The sequence below is a fragment of the Agelaius tricolor genome, unplaced genomic scaffold, assembly GCF_023055355.1.
Source record: "Agelaius tricolor isolate 1412-34295 unplaced genomic scaffold, bAgeTri1.0.p SCAF_1, whole genome shotgun sequence".
Taxonomy (NCBI): domain Eukaryota; kingdom Metazoa; phylum Chordata; class Aves; order Passeriformes; family Icteridae; genus Agelaius; species Agelaius tricolor.
The window spans coordinates 97,691,473-97,704,644 of NW_027269261.1; the positions used below are offsets into that span (position 1 = coordinate 97,691,473).

At 36.3% G+C, this 13,172-nt stretch overlaps 1 protein-coding gene across 5 annotated transcripts in view; it reads right to left on the bottom strand.

Annotated features, from left to right (window-relative positions):
• Positions 1-13,172, bottom strand: part of COL19A1 (collagen type XIX alpha 1 chain) — a 183,827-nt gene that overhangs the window by 70,895 nt on the left and 99,760 nt on the right. For all 5 annotated transcript variants that reach the window (XM_071445227.1, XM_071445202.1, XM_071445210.1 and 2 more), the window contains one exon: positions 7,024-7,071. In XM_071445227.1, the coding sequence (XP_071301328.1) occupies positions 7,024-7,071 (48 nt within the window). The remainder of the gene's footprint in view (positions 1-7,023; positions 7,072-13,172) is intronic.

Consider the following 13,172-nt stretch of genomic DNA (forward strand, 5'->3'; position numbering starts at 1 on the left):
CCCCTTGCCTCTTGTCCTGTCACCAGCTAATACTGAGGAGAATGTGTCTCCCTCTTTATTCCCTCACATCAGATATTTACACACTGCTGAGATTCCCACTGAGCCTTCTCCAGGCTGAAGAGTCCCAGCTCTCAGTCTCTTCTTCCACGGAAGTTTCTCCAGTGGCACCTTGACACCCCTGAGGAAGTCTGTGTCTTCCTTGAGGTGCTCTCACCAGAGCTGAGCAAAGGGGAAGGATATTTCCCTTGACCTGTTGGCAATGCTCTTTCAAACGCAGGCTGGGATATTGTTGGCCTGTTTTATGCCACAAGGATGTGCTGCTGGCTCATAGTCTGCTTATTGTCCAAAGAGTTCTACACAAAGCTTTCTTCCAGACAGTTTATTTTTAGTGCATGCTCATACCTGGGGTTATTCCTCCCAAGATGCTGAATTTTGCATTTGCTCTTGTTAAACTTGATTTCTTCTGCCCCATTGTACAGGCTGTTAATGAGGACACTGGACACTACTGGCTCTAGGAGCAGCCCCATTAGTGGGGTACACCACTAATGACTCATCTCCAATTGGACATTGTGCTCCTAATGAAAAGCTTCTGGACCTTGTTTTTCAGATGATTTTCAATCCACCTCACCATCCACCCGTCTAACCTGTACTTTGTCAGCTTGTCTATGAAGATAATAGGAGATAATGTCAAAGGCTTTGCTAAAGCTGAGGTTGGCATTCACTGCTCACTTCTCATCCATCTAGCTAGTCACATCATAGTTGAAAGCAAAGTATTTGGTCAAGCAAAATTTTCCTTTCATAAATCCATGCAGAGTACATAGATCCAATCCCCTTTTTGTCCTACTCATGTTTGGAAGTGGTTTTCAGGAAGATTCCCTCTTTCACATTGCCAGGGATTGAAGCCTATTGACCTGTAGTTCCTTGCACTTTCCTTTGTGAAGACAGAAGTGATATTTGCTCTTTTCCAGTCTTCAGGAGCCTCTCCCACTCACCATGATCATTCAAAATAACCTCAGTGCCCTCAGAGGCTTCCCAAAAGTGCCCAAATCCCAGAAAAAGTGCCTAGGAGCTTATAGTAAAGCAGGGCAACCCTGATGTCTGGGGGAGAAATTATGCATCTGACTCCATGGATATCAGAAAGTAAATTAATTACTTTATTATACTATATTATTCTATACTATATTACACTGAATCTGCACAAACCTCAACTCCACTCAACTGCACAGAATCGTGACTGTCCACCCACAGTCCTGACACACACACCTGGATGCAATTGGTCAATGAATCAAAACACACCAGAATCCAATTACCAATTCCCTTCAGGTAAACAATCTTCCACAATACATTCCACTTGTTCCAAAACACAGGAGCAGTGAATGAGATAATAATTGTTTTTTTTTTCTCTGAGGTTCAGAGAATGTGGATCTCAGAAAACCCTTGGGAAGTTGTGCCTTGCTTTTCTCTGTGAAGAGAAATGTTGTCACAGGAGCTCAAGAAGGCAGCAAGAGGATTGTAAAGAAGCAGAAACTGCTGCACAAACTGCTGTGTATTTCAGCTGCATGCTGGGCCTGGCTCTTCTAGAGGCCAGCTGAGAATGCAAAATCATCCTGTCTAGATTTCACAGTATAGCTGTCTAATAAAATTGCCTTGATCCTTCACATTAAGAAAATTCTTGGAATTTGCTGAAGTATTATATTTTTAAAACTGAGTAATTTTCAGAAAAAAAATGGTATTTATAAAAATGCACCAAGTTCATGGAAAATCCCTGCTACAAAGATATCCAACTGAAATGAAGCATTGCTTCTCAAAACATTTGGAATATTATTTTGGAAATATAAACTTCATTGCATTTAACATAATAAAGGCAGAGTCTGGAAAGCTTCATGCAGCCTGTAAACTATAGTTAGTAGAAATTTTTAAGAATACACAGCAACATGGCAAAATTATTTGAAGACTTCAGAAAATTCTTTGCATGGGAACTGAAGGCCCCAGTGGAATTTTTTCAAAAATTAATGGAATGGTGATTTGATTGTAGAGAAAAAACTCTGAATACCTTTTCAATATAAAGAAGACATTAAAAAACCCAGTTGCTCGAGGCTAATGGAGGATCCGATACATGCTAAGTGTAAAATAAAATGCATATTTTGAAATGCGTGATTGACAAAAAACATTGGAATAAAGAATTCAAGGAGATTTGCAAAGAGTCTGTTGTTGATGTTCTTTGAAGTGAAAACTGGACTTCTGCAAAAGATGAGCTTACCTAGAAAGTGCAGGATGACTGAGAAAAGTAATAGTTCTGCACAACACAGGAATCCAGGAAGATGGCGTGGTAGTCCACTGTGATTTAAATTCCACGCAATGCTAGGTTAGTACCCAATCTCAGTATTGTTTGTGGGTTGGTAATACTGGAGCAGGGACTTTTCTGAGTAATGTGTAATTACCTTCTGGAGCTCCTGATGTCATTCTGAGCAGTTGTATAATAGTATCAAGTTGCTGCAGCAGTAACATGCCTGAAGCCAATGTGATGGACACTGAAAAATGATGTATGAATGTAGTGCCTGCCCACAGAGCAGTCTAGTATTTCTCATGCAGGAATGAGTAGCTGTTTCTACTGGCCCATTTCTTTCAGTGACCAGAACTAAAATCCAAAATTCCTCCTGAGTAAGGTCTCATGTCTAACACAAACCACTTCATTAAGGATCAAAAATCTAAAAAGTGTTTTACAAAGTCACTACTTGTAGAACAAGAGGAAACACCAGACCTTTTTAAGAGTAAACATTTGAGTACTCCTTGAGCTCACAGGAAAACACAACATTGACTAACAAATGTGAATGGGTAAGTGTCAGGGGTATCTTGGCAAAAGGAGAAACACAAGGACTCTATGCACACACAAAATTTAACTACATTCACTGATGACATTATTACAGCTCTTTAAATGAGTATTGTATAAGTCTCAGGTTGGTTGAAGAATCAGAAATAAGTTCACTGTGTGCTCTTTGAATTTGGCCAGGTTGTGATATAACCAGGTTATGATGTCTTCTGCCATGACAATTACTTTTGCTTTCAGAGTAACAGTATTAAGGATGTAACATAATTAAGGATGGAAAATATGTGATGAATCATTGAATATATTTTAAGATTTTTGTAGAGCTACTGAAAATTCTAGGAAGTTTGTTTTGTGTAGATGAAACTCAGTAGTAAACCATGCAAAATTGAAAACAAATTCCTTCACTCATCTCAAAACTCTGTTCCTCCCTTTTCAGTGCTGTGCAAAGAAAACAAGATACGTAAGTCTGAAGGTCATTATTTGTGTCCATTGCTCACAAAGGCTGCTCTCCTGCATAAGCTGCCACAATGAGAAGAGATAATAGAGATGAGAGGCAAAGGACTCACAAGTGAGGAAAGAATGGGAACTGATAAGTCTACTCTTAGAGACACAACCAATACTCTTGATAAATGCGAGACGATTAATCCAGTTGTTTGTTCAGAAAATAAATATTTACACATTTTGCTACTAGAATAGTATAAGAGAAGTAATATGACTATGAATCCAAATTTTATTTATTGTCACATTCATTGTTCTCCATGACTTCATTACTTGAAACCTTGTAGCAAATTTGCAATTTTCTGTTAAATAAAGCCAAAAAATAGAACCTGGTCATCCTGCTACAGGGTCCTTTAATGCTGCACAAAACTAGAATTTTCAGGGCTCCTCTTTCCTTCTGAATGATCTCCCCATACTACATTTCTGTAAACACATCACACTAGTGTACTGCTTTCTGCAAACCTTTTTATTCTTTAGGATATCTGGAAAGCATCCAGCAAGACCAACTAAGATAGAAGATACTTCACACACTTCTGTCATCAATTTCCATTGCTGACCATCATCTAAACAAGTAAGAACCTAAACTTCTCTTTGATGTGGGAGTAAGATGATAACCCAGTATGACCATACAGTAGTAATATACTATATTACTATATTATATATACAGTATAATATATCAAAGACACATAAAGTGACATATTCAGTGTTTTAATAATTATGCATGGGCTCAAATGACACCAGTAACTCTGTCTACAGTGCATCCATCAGAAAAAACTGTTACCACCTTATCTGAAAAAATTTATTGATCCCCCTTTACCCTTGAAATAAATACACCACTAATCTAATTAAGTAATGATGTAAATTTGCATTTCTAAGCCTATTTGATGTACATGTCAAGAAGCATTGTAAGGTTGACATAAGTTTGAACTCAAAAACTACAGTTATCTTTATGTTTATTATAATAATAGCAACATTTACTCTATTTTTATAATAATTACTATACCTATTTTTATGATGTGATTTTTTTTGCAGATTATTCCTGTGAGGTGAAAGAAATACTACTATTCAGACTTATTCCTCTCACTAGGGGTACAATTTTCCTAGTTCCCTCTTAAGGGAATGCAGGGAGATGGGTGCCCCACTCTGGGACAGGGCACCTTTGGTATTTCTTAGTAGTTCTAATATTAAACCCTGATCTCTGTTGATATAATAAAATCTCACTTAAAACACTCTGAAAATGAAAATGCATGCTGTTTTCCTTGCTTTTCTACTCATTTTCTATTGCCATTTTACCTGTCACTAGCTCTAACCTGAGCCTTCTATATGTTTCTTCAATATCACCATTAACACTGTTAATTCTCCTTGCTTCAATGTGTATTCTGAGGTCTGCAAGTTACACACTATATGATTGTCCTCTCAACTCCTTATTAATCTAAGAGCAATTTTCAAAGGAGCATTTAAAAATGCTCCAGATGCAAGTGGAATAAATTTTGAACATAGCAAGGACAGTATGAATGGCAACTTAAAATAAAAGTTCATGTTCTCAAAGTGAATAGATACTTCCAAGTGTTTCTAGAATGGCTTTTTTCCCCTAATATGTTACAATTCCGGTCTTCAGAATGAACACAATATTGTTTTAAGTCTGAATAATTTGTTGGAGAAAAAAATATTAGCTAGTTATACACTCAATAATATGCTTTAATCTTCAAAAGACAGCCCCTGAGAAAAGCAATAACTTCATATAATGTGAAAGATTTGGAGGATCTGCTGAAAGTAGAACAGAGGAACATGACATCTGTAATTGAATAAAAAGGAGCATTTAATAGCCATTAGATGTGCACTGTCCTGTTTGTCATTAAACAGAGCAGAGATCTTGTTACAAATGGTATGTTATTGTGTAATTAAATGTATTGGAAATGCAAAAGCACATGGGAGTTGAATTGTGCCTGCCAACAATGTTGTTAATGCTTGGGCGGGAGTGGCCAGCAGAAGGAGCATTGTTGTGAGCATCTCACTGGTAGAAAGATAAAGACAGATGCTGAGACTCCACAGTCTGCTGTTCCCATTGTTTGGCTCATGGCAGCTGTGTGCATGGTGAGATTACAAAACCATCAGTGCTCCCATTTTTATAGGGGCTGGAGTGTGACAGCAGCTCAATTTTATGTGTGAGTAGGAAAATGTCCATGATGAAAGTATCAATCCACTAATTCCTACTACAATATGGAAAAAAAAATCCAAATCAATTTATCCATCATTAAATATAATACAGTGTGTTAACTCTGAACTTTTGCATAAAAAAAATGAAGAATTTCCAAGAGTGAAGTTTCTAAAACACAAGAATCTTTATAACTGTTCCTAAAAACTGTTCCTAAAAAAGAATCAGTCTTTTTGCAGATTCAGTACTCTACAGAACAACTCTAAAATATACTAAAACAGGATACAGCTATCATTTCACAGTATCCTATATATTTCATTGCCTAACTGTAATAGTAATGGTAATTATAAAATTCTTAATAAGGACGTTAATATGCTAGTAAATGTGCTTTAATAACATTGTCATCATACAACTTTGAATTCTGCATTATTACACTGAGTTTTTCTGATCAGGTTCTCAATCCTTAGTGAGAAACATAAATAAACTCAGCTTTCATGTCTTCGTGTTCAGCTTAAATGGAATTTAGTACTATTTTTAAAACTTAACAACCAACATAAAACATAGCTTTGGGCCTACGTGTCATTACTCATTTTGTTCAAGGGCTAGTCTTCTTTTAGTTTTATTACTATTATTGGAATCATTCAATTAGCCTTTAAAAATTCACTGTAGTTTACTAAGATCAATGATGAGAAACACTTAATCTTTTTACTTCAGGCATTTTAACTGTGATATTGAATATCAAGATGCCTAAATAAACCAAGAATTATTGAGACTCAACTTCAAAAGTCCAAACCGGCCGCATACTTAATTTGTAAAAATCTTGAAATGATTGAGTCTTAATATCTTTCCAAACTTTTAGGAACATACTAGATTATAAATTTACAATGGTGAATTAATTCTTGTGATACCACAATTATAAATATTTGTTATCTGCTGTAATGAATTATCAAATTGAATAAGTCAGGGAAAATAAAAACAGAACATGGAGGAACCAGTCAGTCCATTACTTAATCATATTAAAATTCTAAATAAGCAAAGGTTTATTTAATGTATTTGGCATATTCTGCACCTCCCTCTCCAGTCCCCTTTACTGTATCATTTGTACACATATGTTGTACATATGTGCTGACACTTGCATAATCGAATTAAAAGACCTGGGTCAGTATTACTGGTTTCTGCTAATATTTTAGGTAATGACCCTAAATTCATATCTTTACATATCTTAGATGTTGCAAAGTATAGTTCACCCCTACTAAAAAGGGAAAACTGAAAAGTTTTAATATTATTTCAGTTAAAATTACAGCAGAAACATACTGCACAAAACACAATACAATACATCTGTTCTGCCAGTCATTAAAACACTTTAGATAGTTGAAATTGTTAAATCTCCTTCAACTGAAGAGAAACCTCAAGTGTCAAGGCTCAGTTTGTTGTCAACATGCTTCATACTCAGCTGCTACCTCACCATTTTTTTTTAATGCTAGGCAGAAGCTGCACATCAAGCTGTTAGCACACTGACCAGTTGTTCACCAAGTTTACTCACCCTCTGACCTTCTTTGCCAGGTGGACCTTGGGGACCCTCCAGCAAACCCTGAAAATACAAACATTAAACAATTAGAACATTCAGTGCTATTCTCATCCTCTATTTTTCTACAGAAGCAAGACTAGACCAAAGATCCAGATGGCAAGACAAGGCATTTATTTCTACTAATAAGAATTGCCTTTTCCTAATAATTCCTTTAATGTTATATTAAGGTGCAAGAAAAAGCACAAACAATAATTATTAATCACATGCCATCATATAAAGGCTGTATCCTTGGAAAAGAAGAGGTAACTCGGATCTAATTAAGCATATTTATATTTAACTACAATATTACTTGAAAAGTGATTTATCTTGTTAAGTTAGGATGCCATAAAAATTGACAAAAAAGTTATTTTAAATAAAAGACAACTTACTCTACAACTCAAATTCAAATATAGGCACTGAAGGGGGAGGGGAAGGCAGGGAAAGGGAGCTAAATATAGCAGAAGGCCTTATGCTCACTGGATCCCAAGAACCAGCCCTGTGCTGCTTCCTCTGCAATTCTGGCTTGGCTTTTCAAAACACTTCAGTGTTTCTTTTTTTTCTCTCTCTCTGTCTCCTGAACAGGCACTGGAGCTTTGAGTGTTTTGAATATATCCTTGACTTGTGAGCCTTCCTTCTGAACTCAATGCAAGGATCTGCCTTTTTCAGTCAGAGACCAAATCACAGACCAGTTCTGATGCTTTGGGGATTTAATTTTATATCTGATTAATGTACAGTGTAATCATAAAGCCTTCAAATAACATCTCAGAACAACTTAGAACAGTCATTCCCCCCACTCTCCCTTTTCTTCATGAGTCATCTTGGAAAACAATTTAAAAAATTACTTTGAGGAAGCAATCCAATTTCCATTACAGCAACAAGAAATGTGAAATAATTTTAAATGTAATCAGCAAAGAATATGTAACAGTTCTGCATTGTATAATCTAAAAAAAAAGCCTTATATTGCATATTCTTAGAGATGTCACACAACTTAAGAATTTATGTTTTCTTTATATAAGAATTTTAAATACTAAAATTTTAAAATCTTTAAAATTACTCAGACTCATGTATTGCTTCAGCATGATTTATATCTTTGGTCAAATTCAAACACCTTACTTAGAATCAATTACACATATTTATTGACCTAAAAAGGGTAAATTGAGGTGCCCTGACAATCATAATTTTTTTAAGTACCCAGATTTCTAGAAAGGAATTTAAGAAGTTCATTTATGATCTCTAATTCCCAATGTAAACTTGAGAAAGTAAATAGGCATTCCAAAGCTACTAGTTCATACATCTTCAAGTATTGTTTTAAATTGATTAGAATGTAGTCTGACTTCAATTTTAAAAAGAAGTGGTCATTTCAAGAGCTTTTCCATTTCTACCATTTCTCTGCTTTCAAACACTGAAGCTAAAAATATATCTCAGACAGTATTTCCCTATAGGATATTTCTTTTATCATTTCAGTTTATAATGTAAACAGAATAAGGTGTAGGATCTTTTACAAAGCTGATGCACACCATTTCCATCTTTCACCGTAAGTTTATTGAACTAAAATATGCATGAGAACGTTGTGTCCAACAAATAATATCATGGTAAGTCAACTACAGTGCAAGTTATGTAGCTTATACATACACAAACCCATAAAGCAGCATGTCAATGTGACCTCTGCAAAGCTTCTTTACTTTCTCATCCAGGTAGTGTGGAACTTGCAGTTAATTGTTAGCAATATTCTAATTCTGTGAAGAAATTCTGAGAATTCAGGAAGAGGTGGAATTTTGTTTTGTTAATTTTTTCATTTTAGTGACAACTTTATGCAGGGGAACGAGATGAAAACCTGTAATGTCCGTTTTATGGGGAGGAAATACTTAGCCTCACATATCTGTACAATAAGGCTCCAAGGGGACAAGAATTACACAAGAATGTAACTGCACAATAGTGATAATTAATAGCCAACATTTTTATCCAAGGAGTACTTTAATTCTTTTTCTTCTCTCTACAATATTATTGTCAAGAAAAAGGAACCAGATAAGGAGATTTATCTTCAAGGAAAGGGAGGAGAGCTGTGTACAATTGGTAACTAGGCAGGGAGGACTCCCCTGTACAAGGAGCCACATCCTGATATTGAAACTGAGGTAAAAGTTCACACCAACCTCAGTGGGATCTTCCGTTTAAAAATTGATAGGACAACACAGGCCACGTTAACTAACACAGCTCTAAAACTGTAGTAACGTGGCCAAAGTAATGTCTTAGCAGTGCTATCTGCTCAACATTCACTGAAAGAGATTATGGAAAAATAACTGCAGAAGAAACCTACAGGAGAAATGAAAAAACACCTTCTACCGTGAATTCTGTCTAAACAGATGAATAAATGATCTACCATTGAACTCCTATGGAACTTGACAATTCTGTCTAAACAGATGAATAAATGATCTACCATTGAACTCCTATGGAACTTGGCAATGAATAGGAATCCATGTTTGTTGGAAGGTGGACTAAAGTATCGACTTAGGTCGCATTCCTATTTAATTTCTGGAGATCTTCCTTTGGAGATCAAAGATCAGATTTGACTCCCACCAGCCATGGATAGCACGGTTGGTCAGAGGAGCCCACCACCACAGGTAAAGGGATAGAATATACACTGAATATACATATTTATATCTATCTATCATCCATCCAATCTACGGTACATGGGATATACTGAGGATTGTGTTCTAAACATTTATGTCAGAAGGCAATCTATTCTACAAGTACAAAGTCCCCAGTAAGCAACAGCCAAGGCAATCAAGATCATAGAGCCACAGAATGATTTGGGTTAGGAAGGGACCTTCAAAGGTCATCTAGTCCAAGCCTCCTGCAATGAGCAGGGACATCTTCAATCAGACCAAGTTTCTCAGAGTCCTAACCAACCTGGATTTGAATGTTTTCAGGGATGGAGCATCCACCAACTCTATGGGCAAACTGTTCCATTGTTTCATCACTCTCATTGTAAAAAAGCCTCATTCTTGTATCTAATCTATATTGACCCTCCTTCAGTTTAATACTTCCTTCAGTTTTATCCCTTGTCCTATTTCAACAGGCTCAGCTGAAGTCTGCTCCCACCTTTCTTATACCCTTCAGGTATTGCAAGGCAATTAAAGTCATTCACTATGTGTCGCTGTCACTTTGATACTTTTGACCTGGCAAGAGCAGGACTATGATGATGAGCAGAACAATGTCTAGGGACAGCACACGGCACTGTGAGGTATAAAACCAGCCTATTTGTGTGACATCAGGCTGGCAGGAAAATATGATGCATCCTTTGAGGTCACCTAACATGCATGGGCTTTTCCTGACTCTGCCAGGCCACCTTTGAGGCTGGAAGGTGCCAGACTTCCACCTACTTTGTGGAGCAGTGGAATAAAATAACAAATACAGTTCATACAGCCTGTTCCTGCCATGGACCAAGCAAGCCCCTTGGAGTAATGTACTTGAAGGAGCTTGAGGAACATGAAGTGGAAATCTCTAAAACCTTACCATGTAGCTTGGGGAAAATAAAAGCCAGTAAAATGAAGATGTTCTTAAGTGCAACTGAAACTTAGAAAATTTACCATGATGAGTGAGGGTGGCTATGAAGAGAGATGATACATGATGCACTGGTAGGCACAAGAGTGTTGTACAAAATCTTGAAAATGAAGAGCAGAAACTTGTGAATCCCTTTATAAGAGGTAAACCATAAAGGGAAGTATTGACAAGGGAAAATATGCTGGTTAGAACATAGAATTGAAAAAGCAACCACACTGTGAAGAACATGTGGGCAGATGTTTAAAGGAAATATCATCAAAACTTAGTCTAAGCTGATGGAAACTAGGAAAAACCAACAGGTTTAAAAAATGCTGCAATAGGGAGTTTTTAAAAGAACTTGTATTGAAAATATCTGTAGGATATACCATTTTAGTACTTTAACAGCTAATATTTTTTGAAAGTATCAAGTTATAAAAACTTATTAAAATTATTTAACTTGAGACAGTAGAAGAAAAATATGTTAGGAAGTTACAGAAAAATCAGTGAACAGTTCTGCCACTTACTGTAGAAGGGCTAAAATCCTGTCATGTGACTCTGAAGGTAAAAAACATTTTTAAAGACCTGATACATCAAAACAAGCATCTGCAGAGACATGGTGGAGGCATTGTTCATAAATATAATAACTCAGAGAAAGTGCCTAAGAACATATTCTCAAAAAAACGAAATCTTTATCGTGACCCCATGGTGAAACAAAGAATGTTAAGAAAAAAGAAAAAATCCTTGCTGAAGTGGAATAGTGAGGTTACTTAAAGCTGTTATTCATGTTACTTCTCACAGAAGATTATGGTTGATGCCAAGAGAGAAAAATATTGGACAATTACATATATTTTTGGGATCTTGAAAGTTGCTTCAAAACATAGCTGATAGTTTTTGAAGCAGAAGGGTAGACTGCTGCCTTATGTACTTGTAGGTAGTGCTCCTGGAATACATTCTCAGCTGGAATACATTTCCTTCTCAATACAAATTAAATATAATACAAAAGTTAGCAATAATAATTGTAGAGTAGGTCTAATTAAGGCAAAAAAATTATTTAATTTATAGACTGGTTTGTATGTTCTATACACAAACTACTTTCATCCAATGTTTCCTCACTATGAATTCCAGCAAACACATGACCTCAATTTTTACAGAACAAATGATATTAAATGGGGAGAAAATGTATGCAATTTAGTGAGATAAGTTAAACAAAGTTTAAATTAGGCATGCAGAAAAGCCTTGTGATAATGTAAAAATGTAGATCATTTTTTAATCATTTGAATATGCAAGCTTTTATAATGATAAAACTTGCTACTTCAAAAAGACCCAGCTATAACGGATATGATTTTGCCATGCAATTTCAAAACATTATGATGATAAACAGAAAGGTATAATTCCACTGATACAGCATCACTGCTGAAACATTTTTAAAAGCAAACTGGTGGGCAGTTCCCATTGCAAGTGATTGATGTAGTTCTTTTAAAACACAGTCCTTGTTCAGGATTAAGAAAAGCTGTCACGTTGTTGAACTAAAATTTCAATGATCCCTCTGTAAACTCCACAAGTAGAGCAGCACGGAATCACAGTAATCAGTATTCAGGTAAAAAGTGACCACAGATTTCCAAATTCCTGACATAACACAATGGGTGATCACAGTGAAGAACTGCACCATGACTGACTTGAAGAGCACTCTCCAGCCACCCAAATACGGCTTGTGGGATGGATGGTACTGCTGTGGCTGCCCTGATGTAAGAGTGGCACAGCATCCCAGACAGGATGCAACAAGATGCAGTTCAATAGGACTTAAAGGCATCCACTTAATCTGGAGATGTTTGTAGAGAACAAGTTCTACTGTGCAGGTCACTGTGATCCTTCTACCCTATTTTGAGAATATTTTTCTCTTTGGCCTTTACATATTGAGAGTAAATTAATGTCTTCCTCTCAGGTAAAAACAGATGATCACACTCAGAAGGCAAATGAACTGAAATATGAATAACTTTCCTTCAGTCAAGATGGTCAAAGTGTTGGTTTCTCAGGTATCTTCAAGGCAGTTTACTTGCTGCAATGGTGATGCAGCCCTATCTTGAACCCCAAACAGGAGGATGAGGAAGTGGGAGACTTTAAAATTCAATTACCATAGTTTCCTCTTTTTGCCCAAAAGATTGTCCACCACCACCCACACAGAAGCCCACAGAGCTTGCAGACACACCTCACTGTTACAAATCTATTCCAATGGGGAAAATGGCACAGGAAAATCACAGAAGGATGACTAATTTCCTTTTATGAGGGAAATTTTATTACCATTTATGAGGGAAATTAAACTACCTCTATCTTAAACATTTCCAAACATGACCTGATCTCAGTCACATCCTTACTGAAGTACCTTGAGACAGCAAGTGGAAAGATTTGTACACCTGCTTGGCCCCTTAAAGTTACTGCAATGACCATACTGTTCTGCTACTACACCACTTTTCTTTCTAAACTGCTTTCAATCCATTTACTTCTACAGAAAAGGAGACAGCATTTAGCAGAAGTATTTCAGTCTGCCAGAAAACATGATAAGCTACATTTCCTTGACCATTTTTTAC